General features: G+C 39.9%; 1 protein-coding gene across 2 annotated transcripts in view; it reads right to left on the bottom strand.

Moving 5' to 3' along the window:
• Window positions 1-5274: 5274 nt before the first annotated feature.
• PRKN (parkin RBR E3 ubiquitin protein ligase) overlaps window positions 5275-20802 on the bottom strand; it is a 683121-nt gene continuing 667593 nt past the window's right edge. For both annotated transcript variants that reach the window (XM_068185226.1, XM_068185225.1), the window contains 2 exons: window positions 9589-9706; window positions 5275-6560 (listed from right to left, as the gene is read on the bottom strand). In XM_068185226.1, the coding sequence (XP_068041327.1) occupies window positions 6451-6560; window positions 9589-9706 (228 nt within the window). In that variant the 3' untranslated portion in view covers window positions 5275-6450. The remainder of the gene's footprint in view (window positions 6561-9588; window positions 9707-20802) is intronic.

The raw sequence follows: 20802 nt of genomic DNA, 5'->3' as shown, positions 1-20802 counted from the left end.
GCTGAAGTTGGCAGGCTGTCAGGATTACTGTTTATAAGGCAGACAATACAATCATCTACCAAGTAAGAATACGTGTACAGTGTGTTGCTTCAGATGTACTTAACTAAAAGTTTTTAAAAACAGTGTGACATCACTGCTTAATGGATTTTAGTTTGGACGAAAATGAGGTGGAGAGAATATGAGGTGGGCATGAATATGTCTTTTAGATTAAATATTTAACTAACAAACAGACAAAATGAAACTGGGACATCACGTTCTCCCAGAGATCTCCTATGCACTGCTAAAATGCCAAAGAAAGTAGTGTTTTCAAAGTCTAAATTAGTTTTCTCCCAGTGAAGCCAGCAGTAAAATTCCCAGTGGTTGCAAAGGATGTCAGGTTAGATCACTGTTCTTTAGGCCACTGAAAATACTACCTTTTAAAAAGTTATTTCTCTGTGTCCATAATATCACACTGGTGTTCTCTGGACCTTAAACTTCAAACTTGCTTCCTGCGTCCCTAAGCCCATGTCAGCACCATCCCAGCACACAGGTGGCCTCTACTTTGGTGCAGCCAGATATTCCCAATTGTGAGGAAAGGGATGATGTGCATTTGAGCTGTTGCTTAGCCTCCATGTAGTCTGGCTGTTCTCTTTGGACTGAATTCCCCAACTGTAAAATACAGATAGTGGCACTTCCCTGCCACATAGATTATGTGAATTCCTCAGGCTTTCTAGGGATAAAAGCCAAAAAGTAATGTAACAGGTGATGTCTTGCTGCATATTTTATGTACTGGCATAGAACCATTATTCCATTTTTCAGAAAAATGGAGACAGAGACAAGAAAAACAAATTAAAAGCAAAGAAAAAAAGCACTATTAATAATAATGAAGAAAAAAGAAATAGCATATGGCCTGATTTCTAAAAAAAGATATTCCTAGAGATACACAAAGTACTACATTAAATATGATTCTCCATATGATTAAATGAGCTTCTCTCAACTTGCCTCCCTTTCTGCTTCCTTAAAGCTACTGACATTTTTTCTGGCAGCACACAGTTACCCAGAGTATGAGAAGACACTATTGACAGTACGTACTCCAGTAGTTCCTAGACAATCAAGCCAACTTCTAGAGCATTAAACTATCTGAAGATGAGATACACACAGCTGGAAATCAGTAGGTGACACACAGGGGGAACCACATGGGCAAACACATAAAACACATATACAAATAAACATTAAAGGAATCAGTTGACAAACATGTTTGAAAAGAAGGGAGAGGTGCTTTGATAAATTTGCTAATTAGAGATAGAAGTATTTCTTTAAAATCTGTAAATAAATCAGATGAAATGTAAAGCAATATATATGTCTCTTCTTGTTGAATCACTGATAATTCTGTGCTGTCAGATACATCTGGGTGAAGCTATTGAAGGACCATCAAGAACCACTGGACATGGAGTTTCCTTCTCCTGGAAACTTTCATCTGGTGTTGTCTTCTTCAGGCTTTTATGTTGCTTAAGGAGGAACTGAAGGAAGAATGAGAATTTTGCAGCCTGGAAACAAAACCTACATGTTAAGAGCTACTGCAGCTGTCTATGTCTGTGTAGGGCTTCTCTCCATCAGCCATCACCATATATCCTGTTTTCAGCTGGGATAATGGGATAATTTTTTTCCTAGTAGCTGGTACAATGCTTGTGTTTGGATTTAGGATGAGACTAATCTTGACAACACACTGATGTTTCAATTGTTGCTAAATAATGCTTAAGTCAAGGACTTTTCAGTCTCCTGTGCTCTGCTAGTGAGGAGGTGCACAAGAAGCTGGGAGGGAGCATGGCCAGCACAGCTGACCTGGCCTGGCCAAAGCGATATCCCACAGCACAGAAGGACATGATTGGTATATAAACTAGGGGAGTCATCTGAGAGGGGCTGATCACTACTCAGGGCAGGCCTGGGCATCAGTCGGTGGGTAGTGACCAATTATATTGTTCAGCACTCGTTCATCTTGGGTTTTATTCCTTTTTCTCTTTTGGTTATCTCCATTTTCCTTACTGTGATTTCATGATGATGATATTTTACTTTATTTCAATTATTAAACTTTTCTTATCTCAACCCATAGGTTTTACCGTTTTCAGGTTCTCCACCCCATCCCAGAGAGGGGTTGGGGCATGGTGCATGAGCAGCTGCGTGGTACTCAGTTTGCTGACTGGTTAAAGCATGACACCAGCCTTGTCAAACACTGTATCAGACAAATTAGGTCAGAATGGAGCTAACCAATCTTCAGAGTTGATTTTATGCTTTATCCTTCCAGTCTTGCTGCAAGTGTTGCTTCCTGAGCTTCCCACATATGATGATTTACTTGTGTAATGGTTTGAGCAGCACAGTCAACATGAGGAACGTAACAGTGGCTGTTACTCAAAGTGTGAGAAAGTTCGGCACAAAGGGCTGAATTTTCCCAGTCTTCCAAACCTGCAGAATCTCTTGGAATCTGGCCTCTTGCCTCCAAGTGCCTCATGTTTCCCTCCACAAATACCAATTTCACTCCAGCTTACATGATCGACAACATCTGCAGGCAAAAATTACCACGCTGGTTTGCAATAGAGATGGTACCTCACTATTCATATGCACATAGCATTTCGCACCGCTTGCTGTTCTTTCAGAGCTTGACTGTTACTTCCCATCAGTGGCATAATGTTTCTTCTGGAGTGCCATTTACTGAGATTTTTTTAAAAGTGTACCCTTTAAAATGAAATAATTTGGCTTGTGTTTTGTGACAAGACAAGACAGACATATAAATGATATTTTAGTCAAAGTCACAGTTCCCAAAGTATTATTTACTTTAAACTTTGAGATATGCTTTTTCCTGAGGAACCCAAACTGTTATGTATTTTCTTCTTAATATACTTGGTGTTCGTATTTCAGTCCCAGCTGGAATTAAATATTAAAAATTTTCATTGTAAATATAGAGCTGAATTATTATAATGATAATTATTATTGAATATTTAAGCATACATCCAGTACTTAATCAATTTAACATGCACTAAAGGATCCCAGATTGCAGTACCAAGAACAAGTCTGTAATTGTTTTAATCTGAAAGATGAAGAAGGTTCAAGGTAAAGAGAATTCAATTAACAAAGCCAAACCTTGATGTGAAAAAGTACAGACTTTTTTTTTTTTTGCCTTATAGCTCCACAATAAATCACCTTCTTAGAACATACAGTTAAATGTCATTGTTTGCAGAGTGTATTGTTAGGCAAGAACATAAACCCACAAACTCTTGAAAACTTTTCATCTGCTTAAGCCCTCAGGTTTGTTACCTTCTTTCATGCTTGAGTCCTGTTTGTCTTCATTAACCCTCCACGGCTGCCCAGGACCACTTCCAGAGATGTGCGTGCCAACCCTGAGGAAATGTTTGCCAAGGCTGGCTTCATGAATGCCAGCAAACAATGCCAGTGTTCTAAGTTTTAAAAAAAGGAAGATTCCCCTCCTCATGCAGCAACTGAGCCAAGAGTGTGCAGGAGCACACAGAACAGGTCCTGTGCATCCTGTCTGGAGCTGTGCCTTGTCTCTGGCAGGGATGTTGCCATCATACCTCTAGCCATGAGCAATTGTACTAAAAACTCAGCAGGCTCCACCATGCACATGCACAACAACCTTCAGAAGCTACTGAACCAACCAGAGAGCTGAAGTTGAGTGAGGTGAATTTCACTCTGATATTTCAAAGCTGAAATAAGAGGAGCAGTCTGAATAGACACCGAAAACTTGGTTTGTTCTGTTCTGTTTTGCTTCAAATTGCAAAATAAATTGGATTTTTTCAAGATATTTTAAATATATATTTTTAATGGCACTTTCCATGCAAAAAAAGTTCACCAGTGTAGGACAATTTTTAGGTTCAATTCACACATCTCTATAGGAATTCCAGCATTCTTATGGTGTCAGCAGAGAATTAATCCTGAATTTTCATGCCCTTTAAATTGTGAAAACTATGAGAATCTTAGAGTAAAAAGAAATCAGATTAACACCCTGTACCATCTCAAAGTTTGTGCATGTATGCATGGAGACCTATAGTATTAATACAGAGAAGATCAGGAAATGTTCTGTTAAATTCTTCAGAATACACATTTGTCTTTGGCAGAGTGCAAAATCTGGACTGTGTGACACAACCTTGAGTCAATACTGGAACTCCTTTCTTTATTCTCCTTTCCTGTCCTTGCTTACATCTCAGACAAATGCTCATAATCCCGTTCTCTGACAAGCTCTCCCAAGAAAGAGGTGTTTCTATTCTAGCCTTATGACTCATGCCTGGCATGCCCTTCCCAGGCCATGAGCTGGTCTGTAGTCCATTGACTCCGATGGACCCTGATCCAGGAGCATAAATCACATGTTTCTGTGTAACAATTTAAACATTAATATGTTAGGCCAGGCTCTAACTCAGTGAAACTGTGTTATAGTGAATAATTTATAGTGAATAACTTCTAGTGAATAACTTCTTCTTCCTATATGAGAAAGACACTTAAAAAAAAAAAGAAGATTCAGACTTTGATTCTGAATGTTTTTGAACATGAAATATAGTGATGAACTCCCATGTAACACATGATCAAAGTAAAATTAAGCATTGTTACTTTCCCCTAGCCTGCTGGAAACTAGCCATATACGTTGTAAAATAGACCCAGATATAGAAAATCAAATAATGAGATAATCAGAGCTCACAGTAAAATACCCCTGTCAAGACAAAATACTTAAATGAGCTACATTGCGACATTCAATTGCATTCCTACACTTCAGTGTAGCTACTCCTGCTTAAATTTTATTTCAGCAGTGCCAAATAGGAGAATTGCCTTTAGGAAATGTTCATTGTCTTCTCATTGCCACTTCTTTTTTTTTTTCTCATTTTCTTTATTCTGCCAGTTCACTCTCTCATTTTTGGCACCTCATGCCTTCATTCTTTTGTTTCCTCAGACTTTAATGTTTCTTCCAGTTTAGACAGATTAATATTTCACTGCTTTCAGCAGTTTGACATTTTTTCTAGTGAGCCTGGGATTTTTTCATGCCTCAAGCTTCATGCTCTGCACTGATGTGAGGCCCACCCATATTTTCAGGACTCTACAGTCATGCCATACAAAATATTTGTTCAAACTTGATAAAAGAAGACTATGGTAGTGGAACTTATTTTGTGCTAACATTATGTCTTGATCAAAGGGCTAGCCTCTCAGCTGGGAGTTTGAATCAGTCAAGGCAATGCATGACCCACCCAATATTTTTGTACTCACTTACTTTGTATTCAAATAAAAAAAAGAAATAAATTTTAAAATTTTGACCACTTTATTTATTGTGCGTTTTTTTTTCCAGAATGAAATTGTGTAAATCCTTACGTGGTGTGTTGGATGTGGACATTATCCATTTAATTTCAGAGTAAAACATCAATGTTAAGATCACAAACAGTAAAATTGTTCAGACTTGGAAATGCTATTAAACTTTACTTACTGTGTTAACATTGTAAAATGAAGCTGTCCCTCTATCCCACACCATTAGAGCAATAAATATATTTTCAGAATCACACTCATATTCTAATTCAATTTAGAAGAATCATGGTAGAGAAAAGCCCTGAGAAGTCTCCTCCTGCTTCACTTTGCCATGTCCAAAGCATTCCATAAGTACAAGAAAAATGAAGCCCTGTGAGTGTAGCTTGCACAATACATAACTGGATCCGGTTACCACTGCACCAACAGTAATGGACAGGGCTGAAACTGCATCCTTAGCTAATCTTCCTATGATAACAAAGTCTATAATGAATAGGTAGGCTGGCTTTGTGTTGTATATCACAAATACACAAGCACAAGTATGGCATAAAGCTGGGTGTTTCCATGAGAATTTCATTTAAAAGCAAAACCCCTGCAGAAAGCCTGTTAGGAAGAAACCCTGAGAAAACACTGAAGAGCCACAGCCTTCCCTCTGCCAAAAATGCTGTTAAGAAATACTGCCTTGAAATAAAAAATTGTGCTGAATGAGTGAAGAAGTGGTCAAAGAAAAAAAGCAGATGATGCAGGAAACATCTTCCCCCCTCCTTGATGCTCGCACACTCAGACACACACACATATGCAGGTTGTTCCCTCTTGCAAGAGTTATGGATTCATGACTATAAATGTGAAGTAAGGTTCCTCATGGTAACCCTGCCAACTGTCCATGTTGATATACTGCAAGTTCAAAAAGTCGTAATTTACCCCTCTTTGTACCACTATGAGCAAGTCTGTCCATTAAAACAATTATTCTTTTAACTTCATGGATTTAAAAGCCTTGGCATAACTTCAATGTGATTTTGGTATGATTGCGTATGCAATAAAGCAAAAAGCCAACAAACTAGGCCAACTTCTGAACTCTGTGTCCTTAAAACCACTGGGATTTTTGTTTAAGCAAGTGGTTCACAATTTGACCCTGATAAAAACAAGCTTTAGCAGCAACACGGACTGGCTTCAGCCCTGCTACTCAAACCAGTGATCTCCCATGCAGGTTCTGTTCCACTCCAGGCCACAGTTCCAGCACCACTCAAACCTGCACTGAGGGCGAGGACATTTCATGTGCATGCAGCCACCTGCAAAATAGCAACAGAACAGCTTTGGTTCTTGGAAAATACTTAGAGATGTCAATCAACAATTAAGAGCATTAAAATCAACTTTCTTAGACACTAATTTACCAACTAAGTAAATTATTTAATAAAAGTAAAGTATAAATCCGAAGAATATTTCCTTGGGCTTTCTAAATCCTGCTGCTCCTCTTCTTACTGGGCTTTAATGTGCTTTTCTCACTGGAGAGACTGCAGGGGTAGGAGGAAATTTAAAAAGACTGTGCTAGGGAAATGTAAAAGACATGATTGGCTGTAGCCTTTCATAGCAGTCCTGGAGGTAACTCCTCAAGGTTACTCTACACTAGCCCAGCTGTAAGCCAGAAGATAAACAAAATTAAATCCTTTTTTGAATTTGGATTCAAAGATTTGCAAGGTTTGCAAAGCTGGTAAATCAGGAGATACAGACTTTGGTGGCTGACTGCTGATTATACAAAAATTACATTAGTAATTTAAGTTGATTTGACCTTTTTAGTATCAGAAGCAGTCTTTTGATCATATAAATGTTTTTTGCATGTTTGGTTTCTTACTTCTCCATACCATGACAGCAGCTTTAATTTCTCTGCTCATAACCTTGATCAAAAGTTTATTTTGTAATATATAAACATTAACATTGTCAAAGGTCATTACAGAAATACACTTCAAATTGAAATTATGTTGCTTGCCACACAAAGATATCTTTTGTATAATTCAAACTGAGAGAAGAGCATACACTATGAAGAAATTCTGAAATGTCATCTTGGTTTGACTCCGAATGGTGATGGGAGGTACAGGGAGTGTGTGTTCCCTACTGTACGAGCTGCTACCCTTACACCATGTTTTTAAAAATGCCACTCCAGAATGTTTCTCAGAAGGCAAAAACAAACAAGGATTGATTTGTTAAAATAGGCCTGTCTGCTTCACCTGACAAAGAGAGAAAACCACTTGTGATAGCAAGGTCTATTTGTCAGTTTATATCTTTGTGTAAGAAATGCAATGTGCCAGAAAGATTTTTATCTTATGTAAAAGTAAACATACAAACGGCCAGCCTCCATGTTACGGTTTATTTAAAGATTAGATCCAGTCCTCTCTTACAGTTTGTATTAAGCCATCACTGGGTAAAACTCACCTCAGTCCTGGTGCAGGACCCAAACCCATTAGGTGCCCTCTATAAAACATGTGCCTTCCCTACTATGCTACATAAATCATGTTATTCTCTGCTACATGGCAGCTGAGATCAGCAGTCAGGAGTGGAGAGTGCCTCAAGCAATGGGACCTACAGCTCTGTGAATACGGCAGTCCTCTGAGAGACATGGATGTGTGTCTAAACTCACTCAGACTGGGACCTTCACTGTGGGAAAGTGGTTATCTCTTTCACTTCAGCTATTACAGGAAAGTTACTGGCATCCAGAAATATTCTACAATGCCTGTAGTTTATATGGGCATTAACAGAAAAGTTATTGGCATTGTCACTGTCCTTTGTAAAAGACACTATCCACAGAATATAGGGAAGGAAAGCAGAATTATTCTCCTGTGTGGAGTCAGTGTGCTCCTCCCAAATGAGGACTGCTGGCAGACATCAGGATACAGTTGTCAGTCTCTTGACAGCAGCTGTACTTTGGCAGCTCTGAAGTGCTTCTTTAAGTTTACAAATGGCAGCCTAGAAGCTGGCATGTGCAGTACCCATGACCAAAGGAGAAGGCAAACACTGCACTTTTTAAGCTTCATGATTTTATTTGCAAAATGACAGAATCACTGAGGTGGGGAAGTCCCTTAAGAGAACATCAAATCCAAAACTCTGCTCAAAGCAGGGCAACCAAAGTAGGTGCTCAGAGTCCAAGAGAAAGTAAAGGTCTTACCACTCCTTCAAGCCTAACCAGGTTTTTGTTTGGCTGTGCACAAACTCTTGAATATAAATAGTCACCATTATCATTTTTCTATTTCTAATCAGATTAAAACTTCTGGTTTTCAGTCTGTTCTAGAAATCTGTAAATAATTTTTGACCTAGGCCTCTGTTCTCTCTCTTCTGCTGCCCACCTTGCTCTCCATGCTATACCAAATCTTGCCTCACCTTCCCACTCTTCAATTCAAGCTTTCTCTCCTTCTGCCTCTTGTGCTTGAGGGTGTCTCCCACTTTCCATCTGCCAACTGCCTTTTCTTTCATCAAACCCCAGATTTCAGAATTTTGTCCTGTTTCTTCCCCAGTAATATTTCTGCAGTGTCACTGCTCAAAGCATTCTCCCCTTGCAGTTCATAGTGCCTTTTTTTGGCGTTTTCAGTGACCCATGTTAATGCCACAAAACAGGGAAGCACCCTCTAAGTATTTGTATAATATTTAGGCAATAATGTAAATATATTTTTATTAACATAAATACAATTAAGTCTTAGAACAGTATTAACCTATAAAGTACAGCCTACTTACCAATCCTGTTCTTAATTTTAAACATCCCAGTGCCAGCAGATTACTTTTCTCCCTACATGGTAAGCACTGATTAATGCAAACTGTTTGTCAGGACTCCTCTAACTTGCTCTTCTGTCATGGGCATGTGGCTGGGTTGGGATTAATCTCAACCAAATTCAGCCTTATACTGTGTAGACATCTACAGCAGGACTAATTCTTCACACCCCACTTTTAGGTGTGATTTTCTAGCCTGCATATGTTCTGCTTCATCAGGAGATGAGTTTTACCCTACAAATGTCTATTTTTCCCAGTGACAATGGAAAGTCTAGGTAACTAGCTGGATATTCAGTCATATGAATGCTACATCTAGTGCCCCATTTCCCCTGTCTAAAAAATAGCTGGACATTTTGTAAGGCTTAATTAGTGGTTTTAGAACCGAGTGATTTAGTTAGTGTTTTCAGATAATTTAGATAAGGTGACACAGGGAATTATTCAAGCTTTTTTTGCTCTCCCTCTTTTGGAATAATATTATGCATATGTACACCTGCACATCCATATGTTTATACTGTAAAATGAATTTTAAGAGACAGGTAAGTACAAGATATCTAATAAACTTACCATTTTTTTCTACTGGAATATTGCAGTTGGGGCATGGCTTGGTTGTCTTCTTGATTGTTTCTCTAGATGCTTCTTCCCATCGAGCTTGCATGGCTGCATGTTCATCAACTACATACCCCTGCAAAGAGAGGAAGAGCACTTGTTGGGGCATCAAGCCGTGCTGCAAATGTACTAAGACAGGTAAAGCAAAAGGGAAGGCAAAGGAGGAGTCAAGTGAATCTGGCTGACAACATCACATGCTAGACACCACAGGTTTGATTCTGCTTCGGGGATTAAAGGCCTTCTTGCAAGAAAAGCAAAAACACCAAGGAAGTGCAATACCTGGTTAATGCAGGATGGTGGGGTGCCTGGAAGGAAATAGTTTTTCATAATAAAGTGTACTCTGTTGTATTGGAGGTCTGAGTTTCATTCCAATGTAACTCTACACCAATATAACAGGCACAAAGAATAAACATAAATTTTGGAAAAAAAGTAAAAAATACCCACTCGTGAGCAATGAAATTTCCCCAGACAGAATGACACAGAAGGAAAAAGTCATCATGAAAAGTATAAAAGGGACTCCTGTGTTTGTCCTATTTATGACTGGGACAAAATTAGATAATCTACACAAGTGGCCTATTTGGCTGTTTCCTACTGAAAATGATAGTACAAGGACAAAAGAGATGGCAGTGCCTTGGGTCATTTCCATCACACAAGGTTGGCAACCAGGTGAATAGGACCTGTAAACAATGCATGTTGGTTCCAACCTTGAAGCTCTGCTCTCTCCATTCATAATATGGTTTTATTCAAGCATGTGGGAAAAGGATGAACTTAAACAAAACTATTTAATTTATAACAATTCCAGTAATATCTTAATGTATACCTTCTAAATACTTAAAGGCTTTTATGTGGATAGACTTTTATATTTATTTATATGGATAATTTTTTAATATTTTTACTTCTAGTAAGACAGAAAAAGGAAATTGGCCCAACTTTAAACGATGCAACAAAGCCATAACTCCACTTGAATTCTGGTCATCTAGTATTGATAAAACATATAAGTTCTGTCAGTGAGTAGTGCCTCAAATTTCATTCTTGGCTGAAATTACCTGAGTCAAAATGGAATAACAAACACCAACATCTGCAGAAATTTATTTTCAGCTCATCTAGTGGCCGTTGCAATATGCATTTAAAGAAAACCAAACCAAAACACAAAACAACAACAACACCAAAACCCCCCACTGTCTTCTTTTAATCAGGAAACATCAATAATATGTTTGCCATTATTTATTTTGCAACCTACATCAGTGTCCTCAGTCTGTGATGTCTTGTGTTGCTCCTCACTTAATAGTCTCCAACTTGCTTATCTTTTTGATGTACAGGTGACAAAAGTGAACAAAGTCATCTTATCTGTATCCTAGAAATGACTTTTACTTTTGCCTCTGCTTGTGGAGAGGGAACTCGGCCCTGCACCCTGCTGGATTATTCAGCAATTTGGCAGAAAGATGACCTCTATACAACAGCACATTAGTAAGTTCTGGGAAATAGAAAAAGCTGCTCAAGCTAATAGCAAAGAACATAATCTAGTATTGATTTTTCAACACCTACATCCTTAAGGAAGGATGACTTTTGCAGGCAATCTGAGCTATCTCAGAGAGGCAGAGTGGGAGAGCGGGGAACACTTGACCTGGGCCTCAGTTTTACCCATGACAGAAATAAAATGATATCTCATTTTAATGAGAACTCATTGCTTAACATGCATACAGTTGAAAATCACTACAGCAGTGACAAAACAATGCTATTCTTTTCAGAAGCAATAAATGAGAAGACCAGAAGTATTTTAAAGTTTTGTAATCAGTCCAGAAGAACTTCACAGTGGCTCTGTTTTCTCAAATAGTCCAAATCCAATGTTTTAATACTTGCAAACATACTTTTCCCCCTCCATCTTCATGTCGGTGTTGTGACCTAACAGCACCTAAGAGCAAAGGACACTGAGGCAAAATTTCACATACCAAATTGCCAACTTTATTTATATAAACATTTTTGATCTTAGTTTGGCAAACAAAATTGGGAGACCTTAGGAATAACTAAACGAAACAACTTCTAGCCACACACATGCAGTTCACCAAGAAAAATTGCTGAAAACAGTGGTGAATTATTATTTTAGTATTTTCCATTGCAAAAATTCTAGCATGAACTAGATGCAGCAGCATGATATTTCAGCCCATTAGAGCTGAAACACCCCTCCTATGCCCAATCTTGCTGAATGCTAAGTTAAAAACTTCTGCTGCATGAACCAAATGCAGAGAAATAGCACAGTGATGGAGTCCCTCTGATTCAGTGAAGAAATCATACCATGCAGATCTATTAGCCTCCAGTGTTCATGTGCTTTATTTAGTGCTCCACACCCAGTGTTGGCAAGCACACATATATTTATCTGCATTTTTTTCTTCAAACAATAAAGAAAAAGTGTATGGCAATTCTTCATTGCCAGTGTCTATTTAAATCATGTTCTTAACTAGCAAACCTAATCTCCTTGAAAATGGCCAAGGTCTGTCAAGCAGAGGCATCTCTAACTTTGCTTGTTCTGCCTGGTCTTGGATAGGAAGTTCAGAGATGCTCCAGGTGTGCATCACATGTCAGTTTGCTGGGGACAGGACACTTGGATCACTTCTGATGCTCACGCAACATTATATGCTCTTGTTCCCCAGATGGTATGGAACATTTGTCCCAGCATGATGGAAAAGCGACTAGATTTCATCCATGCCACTTTATGAATAATTTTTTAAATTCTCAAATGTGCTGCATATTATGACCAGAGATAAATACCCATAAATAACAGCAAGCTACAGAAAGAGCTGTTGTAAGCACTACTCAATATCTCCCCTGCAGTATTCCCTTAGGGAGACAGGAGCAAAAGGTTGTCTTATTATCTCTGGGTCATACTGAAGGACATAGATTTACTTCTGTTTCTATGCTGAGTCTTTTGGAAAAACTAACTAAAGAGATCACAGAGACTGTCGAGGACCATACAACAATACAAAAAACATGCACATGGAATGCTTTCTTTGCAGTTAATCAATATCATGCAGTACTGGAAAGAGATCTACAGGGACAGAAAATATCTTGAAATAGAAATAAAGTGCCCTTCTTAGAGTAGCATCTCATTCAGGTAGAGTACACATTGACCTATCAGTAGAACTACATTGAAGCAAAGGAAGAATGTGTTCACAGACAGCAACTAAGCAGTACCATCTAGATTTAAAACATTCATGGCAAAGCTTCTTGTTCAAAATACTGAAAGTCTTAGACACATAATGTTAAATTTTGACATCCACTGAATTATACACTGCCTTATGTTAGCACACTTTTTAATGATCATGCTTATTTTACCTGGTATAGACAACATCTCAAAACTGAAGACCCTTAATTCAGAACAGAATATGCAACAGTTAACCTTCTTTGTGCTTTGCTTTAAGTGGATGTAATTTCTGTATTCCTGCTTGTTTGCCCTTGGTGCTTCATCGCTCCCCAATAAGAAAAAAAGCTGGTCATATATAACTTAAAAATATATATCTTAGTGAAGCTTTCTTTAAATCCAAAATACATTTGCTTTTGATCAGAAATGCTTGGTTTTAAGAGAATTTTACTTGCAAAAATAAGCTTTTTATTTAGGGTAATAGAAATATGTAAAATTATTTCATTTTATGTGAAATACAGAATTTTAAAAATGTTTAGATGTCTCAAAACAGGAAGTATTACTCATTTTTTAGCAAGAATGTGAGAAAAGCTATGTATACTCAAAACCATTTGAAAGGAAGACAAAGAATAATTCATTATGCATGAGCAATGCTCATCCCACCATAATATTTAGGTTAACACAGCCCACTAGACCTAGAGCTCTAAGCAAAAGCAGCCTTAGCTGTTGAAGCCTGATCTACAATGGGTGGTGACAGTCCAACTTAAAGTTATTTTGTCTTCTTGGCTTCAGCAGCGCTGTTTTATGAACATGATCACATGAATTAACATACTGTCATGTTTATTGGTGCCTTTTACTGCAGGGGGTAAAAATAGCAGGTGTCTAGGGCACTAGATAGGCTAGAGGGTTTTGGAAGAAAATGGATTATTTGAGTCATTTAGGAGTCAAAATCTCACAAAGAGAGATGTGCATAACTGTGGGACTATTGCTCTATTTTAGAGAGAGATTTAGGCTAATTCAAAATGATAAAATGTGGCTATAGATAAGGAATAAAAAAGGTATTCATTCAATGAGAATAAGTTTCATTTCACACACAGTAAAAATAGAGGTGCCAGTACTACAATGATCTGGTTAAATCCACATGAAGCAGCTTTGTGTGATCCAATTTGTCTAGTGTACCTAGGGAATTCCGACATAAAATGAAAGAGCTGCTTTGTGTTGACAGCAACTAGTTAAAATCAAATTGATATACACAGGGTATTATATTGGATACAAGATGAAAGAGTGCTCTGGTTTGGTGACACTGCACATCAAGGTTCTCACTCTGTGTGTTGCACCATTCATATAATGAATTAAATTCAGGTAGATGGTGAATATTGAATTTGCACTGCTTTAAGCAGAAAATCTAATCTAATACAGGTCATTCTTATATAACTATTTTCCATGAGTAGAATAAAGAACGTGCCTTCTCTCATAAGTGGCAACACTGCTGAAAATGACTGTCAGCTTAACCTCATAAACAAAAGTAGTCTGTCACGTCTTTTTACTTTATTTCTGCCCAAAATAGGAAATCTATATAGTTATCATCTATTTCTCATTAGACAGGAAGTTAAGACCTATTCGCAGATTTCCTCTGGTGCATCTTTATTTATAACACAGAGATTAATTTTATGGGACATTTCCTGGTTATAGTTATTTTTCTTGCTCCTTTAATTAGGCACCTGTGGGCTGAAATGTCCTGAGCTTGACATTGTGAGTATACCAAATACTAAAACCCTGAGCCTCAGTTTCTTTTTCAGTCGTTTAAGATATTTTAGAACTCAAGCTAGGTGTGCCATTCCTTGTACAGTCATGCTTTATTTAACTTTTAAAATTTACCTGATGGGGAAAAAAAAAAAAATCAATGGCCTAATAATAGATGTTCCACATTTCACACTGTGACTCAGGACTCATTGAAAGATACTATGTATGATGAACCTTTTCAGTAGCTTTTCCTTTCACTAAAATGCAGGGAAATAATGAATGTTTTTTGTGGTTAGCACTTACTATTTATCATTTAGATCATCATTAGCTGCTTAGAGACCAGGCTTCACAACCCTATGTGCTTGCTGGAAATTTGCAGCATGGGAGGTTAGCATCTGTCATTCCACGATGGAGAAGGAAGCCTAGCAGTCAATACCTGTGCATTTCATACCCCCTACTGTCAGCTCTGAGACCTGCACACAGGAGGCAACGGGAGGAAAAGATGGGCTGGAGGCTCACCTGTGCCCAAGTGAGCTGGGAGCTTTTCCAGGAGCTACATTCCAACAGTCTTCAGCAGGATGCCAGGTGCTGTGACAGGCTTTCCTGGATGTGTGTGTGAGTGCATGGGTGTGCCTTTATGTTGCACCTGTGCAGCAAAAACCATGTCTGGGAAGTGATCCAGCCAATCGTTTGTCTGATTCATCATGCCCGAGTCAGGTTTGAGCCCAGAAGCTCTGGTTAGAGTGCAGGCAGGGCCCTGGATGTGTGTGCTGATGAAGAGGGTCGGGTTTGCCCTGACTCAGCTGAGGCACTGACTGCTCTGCTTTTGGTTAGATCTGATGTGTTCTTGGGCTCACAGAGGTGCTGGATAAATTTTATACTGCCAGTTGCAGATCAACAAAGCTATTACCTGGATCCTACATTATTAGCTACCTGAAGAATGTGAGGGCTGAGTTCCAAACAAGGAACAGCTGAGGTTTGATTTGAAGGTGGTGGGTCTGGGAAAGGTTTTGGGATTTGGGTGACAAAGGCCTCCAGCTTAGGGCTACAGCCAGGACAGGCAGTATTCCACAGGTTAAGAGCGGAGTTGAAGTCAAATTTTACAGCATTAGCTATGAATTTACACTGGAAAAGACTGTAGATGAAGGTTTAGAACATGTATCTTTATGCCTGAGTAAAAATAGTGTTCCTGTTTATTGTAAGAGACCACAGCCTTTGTGCCAAGCCAGCACCATGAGCCTCAGGACCAATCAGGCTTTATCTGAACTTGTCTTGGCATGCCTAGAGATTTGGTTTAGCCTGTGACAGCAGTTATTGAATGACCTGGTGACTATTCCCCTGTTCTGCTTTTGCTTTTGTACAATTTTTGTATTATTGCATGGTTCAACAGTTCCATGTATTTTTGTAACTAACAGGCAGGAATGACCATAGTAGGTACTATCAGTCAGAACAAACTGTCTCTGACCCTACAATAAAATGCTGCACTATTACGGCCTGGGGTTCCTGGGGTTCGTTCGACCTTGGCCGCCGTAGGTGTTCCGGATAGCGCTGATCTGATAAGCACAACCTGTCCAGGGTCCCTCAGGCTAGCTCCCAGCTGCAGGCAATCTTAGCAAGCAGCTCAGCTCTTAAGAGAGATCAGCTCTTTGGTGAATTCAGCTCTTTAGTGATTTCAGCTCTTTGCTTGCTAAGTGCCTCAGCAGACGTGTGGGGAGAGAGAGGAGAAGTCTGTATGAGGTTCCACAGCAGTGTCTTTATTGGCGGCTCCTGTGAAGGGTTTCAGTGACAGCTCTTCTGCCCAACTGGGCAGAAATGAGGGTTTATATAGGGTACAGAGATTTTGGAAATGGTCTAATAGTAAGGGTCGAGGCGAATATGACCTATAGTCTTACAGAGAGATAATGAGGGTCCGAAGGCGGAAGAGGGGCTGCTTTGGTCCAGTCGCCATGACTAGGCATTTCTTATCTTAGGTGAGTGACTGCCAGGGAGGCCTTGCAGGGACTCTGGCTGCTACACTGCACAGAGAAGTAACTGCATGGGATCATAGAAGAAGCCTTGAAAGCAGAGGCACAGGATGATATGGGAGGCCCCACCATTATAAACCACACTCAAGTGGTCAGTTACCCAAATACAGCCTTGAAGGATGGGTAAAAACAGTTTTGAGGACAACAAAGAGAACAAAGGCATAACTGACTTGGGTAAAACACATGAACATTGGCTTGTGCATCAGAGGAGTCTGTTAACAAACAAGTAAGACTGACTCCAAGCAGATTATAGAATAAGAAGGGGGAAAAAATCCTTCAATATCAACATCATGCTCCTTCTGATAAGTATTCACTATACCAGCCCATTCCAGACTGCAGCTATTGAGCCTAGAACCCAGAGAAGTAGTGGAAGGTTAAAAATAACACCAGGGAAATGGGTGTTACCAGAAAGTTTGCATATCCTTTATTTTAACTCTAATTTGAACTGTAAGTCCTAATGTTATTGTAAATGGGCTAAAAATACATCACTGATAAGCTAGCTAAGACTTTGATAAAACCAGCAATATATTTTTTACTTTGCATATTCAGTGAACATGGTCTGAAATGAACACCTCTAGCAGGTAATGAGATTTTCAATGTAACAAAATGGCAGAAATTTACACCACTTAGTCTGTAACCAGTGTGCGAGAAATGGGTAAGAATTTTTAGCTGCATCAGCAGCTAAAGATGAATATTTAGAGAAGGATTTTACTGGATTGCATGGATTCATCATGCATCTGCATAGGGCCAGATTCATCATGCATCTGCATAGGGCCAGACTTGCTAGAACAGACTCCTTTTTTGACTAGCTGGAATTAAGGCTTGGTCTAAGACTAGGTATGTTCAGACAGGATTTTTAAGGAGTTTGGTAGGACAAGATAATCAGCCGCTTCTTGGAGAAAGTTTGTCCACAGAACCAACTCTAAAACATACTTTTTAATAACACATTTCATCCAGGTTGTGTTACCTTTTTCCCCCCCAAACACTTATGACTCAGTGCCCCATATTCTACTCCCTTATTTACATAGGCTCCACTTTTACATCAATGTCACTGCTATTACAGTTTACCTTGCCGGTGTCTCATCAACACACCCAGCACAAAAACCATCCTGGGAGCTAATCTGAAAAAGTTCAAATCTAATATGTGGCCACATTTTATTGTCCAGTTGCTAGTGAACAAGAAGGTGCATTGCTTATCCTTGTAAAAGGAAAACCATCTAGAAAGGTTTTGTGCTAGGAAAGCTAGGCTAATTTTAAGGTGGGGACTTACAGAGGAAGCTGGTTTATGGCTAGATTCCCCACCAGCACAGACTGTCTATGTGTGAGGTTAAAAGATGCCAGGAAGCTTGGTTTTGTGGTGTACATTGCAGGGCCTGTGTGGTTATTTCTAAACCTAAATCTAGCTGGAGTCACCTTTACCGTGTTGCTGATTCAATCATGCACACTGTGCCTTTTAATTAATCAAATATGATTTCTTCTGTCATCCCAAAGTTCAAATGACTCCAGGAGGCTGAAATGGTTTTAAAACAAAGCTTCTCAACTGATATTGCCACAGATAAATTTTATTTTCCCTGAAATAATGTAATTTACACACTAAGATGGGAAATAATCAGTCCTGCACCAGTAAGTAAATGTTTAAGATAAGCTTCCAATGGCCTGTCTGGGCTAAAAGTAGACATTTCAGCAGAAAGAGAACATTTTATCCTTCCCAATGGGCCATGCAATGTCTGTGCACAGATCTGAAAGGTCATGATACGCCAGTAGTTAAAGCTGGGCTGCTCTCTGCACGCTTGCTGCCGAGTTTGCCTTTTCTACCCCAAGAAGCAAGTAATGCCATTTAGCTTCCCTAAAGCTTCCAACTCCTTTATTTGGAATAGGCTTTCAGAGATCCACATGTGGCACCTGCTTTATCCCTCCTATGTCCTGCAGTTGTCATTGCCCTCTTCCTTTCTCCTGCCAACTTACCCCTTGCCCCTTCCGTCCTTCTCTGCCCTCCTTCACAGTCCCACCAGCTACACTCCCCTCTCTTTACCTCAGGCTTCCTTCTCCCTCCTTTTGACATCTGCCCAAGCACAGGCCCATTTCACCACCACCATTTATGTTTCCTGGACCCACATAGCTGTGCCATGTCATTTCACATCTCTCTTTCTTTTCCTCTTTCTGGAGCTTCTGCTCCATCTGACAGGTTATAGTCCCTCCAGTCAGCTCTTGGCTTTCATGGACACTCAAATTCATCTATATCAGGCTCTGTCTCTGCTTCTGAGGGATCTCTTTCTCCAAGTCTTCCCAAACTGGTGTCAGGCTGTGAGGGTACCATCAGACCTTGCTGTCCCAGTCCCCTGCCAATCCCCGCATCCTGTTCATGGCTCAGGAATCCATGTCACTGCCTGGTGACACTGCAGCAGGGCCTGTCTCCAGCTCCCCACATCCCTGCCCAGCCCAGTCATAGGCCACCTGTGGACCCATCTTCCACCATTTTGGCTCATCCCTGTCCTCAGGCCCTGCCCTGACACATGGAAAGTCCGCAGGAAGGAGACGGCCCATGTAGTGCCCTGACACACCTCAGGAGAGCTGCATGGAGTGCCACCACAGCTCTTCCTGATCTTGATGCTGCCGTCCACTACTGGTCACCCAATTCCTCTACAACAACTCTCCTTCTTGGTTTTTCTTTTACCTCTGTCACACTCCTCATGCTCCACCATGTTCATCTCTGTCATGCTGACTTAGGCCTGAACCTGTCCACAGTGTTCCATATTGCTGAACATCAGGAACCTTCATGCATTTGTAGAAATGTGAAGGCAAGAGAAGGTCCTTTCACTACTACAGCTACTACCGGCTGAAGCAAACCCTGCATTTTTCTTATCTGAACTATTTCCCTGAGACTGAGCAGTTTAGTGGCAGTGCGTTTGTTTGATCCTTAAATTTGACTGGCAGAAATTGTGGCAATAAGATGTCTTTATAAAATAAATGATATGGAAAGGATCCAGACAGAAGTCAAATTGCGTCAGCTGGAGACAGCCCTGGAAGTGTATTATTCCTACCTTGAAACAGACCATGGGCAAAAATAAAACAAGCCTTCTCACTGCCTCACCAAGCACTACAATCACAGCAAGTTAGGTCTGCCACACTGTCCTATGCACCTGGCAGCTGATGCCAAGTGGAACAGACAGCCTGAAAGCACAGGCGGATAAATGTTTACACTGATTTCAGGGAGAGGGATGGAAACTGTCCCACAGGCCCTGCTCTCCCTGCATGTCCCCCGAATGTCTGTGTGCCCGGTACAGGAGCCCTGTGTGCAGGGCGGCTCTGCAGGGATGCTGGCCGGGAGAAACCAGCATCTCAGCAGCGCCTGTTTCTGCTACCGCTGGGGTTGTTCGCCCGGCTAAGGAAAATGAGGGAAAACATTCCTTCAGTGGCACAGCACCGCCTCGTGGAGACGTTTAATTAGTGCCGCTCTCAGTTTCTTAGGGGAACAGGAGGCGGATCTCAGTCAATTAACTTCAGCTTAGACTGGAGTCACAATGAATCCTGTGTAGTCTGTGGTCTTGTCCGTGCAGGGGACCTGATTTGAATAGGTGCAGGAGTTATACTGGTACTATCATTCAGCTATTCTGGAACAGTTCCTTCAGAGTACAGGAAATTTTTCAGGAACAGCAAGAATGTTCACATGATACTAGAACTGCAACAGTAGTCAACATTGCTAAATTAACAGGTCTAATTGGGTGGAATTCATATGCTGTGAGGTTGAATCGGATGGGTGAAGTGCTCCCATTGTTATAAGGAAAAGCAATGGCAATATTAAAATATTTAAAATAAATTACTTCTTCCTATGGTATTCTGATTCTTCCTGGCATAGCTTTATCTCTGCCTTAGAAAATAAAAATTACATGAACTCTAGCTTTCACAGAGCCAACATTGTTGAATTCACTTCTAATGTGCCATGACAACTTTCAGTACTCTAGGCAAAACTCTAAGCATAAGTAACTTAATGAATATAGAGCTCTCTGTTCATGTTGAGATGTACTCAAGTTATAGCTCAGTTTAATTCAGGTAAGACATTGAGCCTTGGTCTCCTGCTTTACTAGGTTGTTGGGTACTTTAAGCATCTCTCCCTCTCTCTGTTGAAGTTGCTTTGTTTTTTATATAAATGTGAATGGGAACCAGAAGACTGCTCTAAGGCTATTGCAAATAAAATTAAACTGTTCTTCATAGAGGGCAGCTAAGCTGCAAATCTTGTTATTATATATACATATGGCTTCAAAAATGGGT

The sequence above is a fragment of the Anomalospiza imberbis genome, chromosome 3, assembly GCF_031753505.1.
Source record: "Anomalospiza imberbis isolate Cuckoo-Finch-1a 21T00152 chromosome 3, ASM3175350v1, whole genome shotgun sequence".
Classification (NCBI taxonomy): domain Eukaryota; kingdom Metazoa; phylum Chordata; class Aves; order Passeriformes; family Viduidae; genus Anomalospiza; species Anomalospiza imberbis.
Note: the sequence above shows the minus strand (reverse complement) of the source record. Positions and strands in the feature narration are given on the sequence as shown.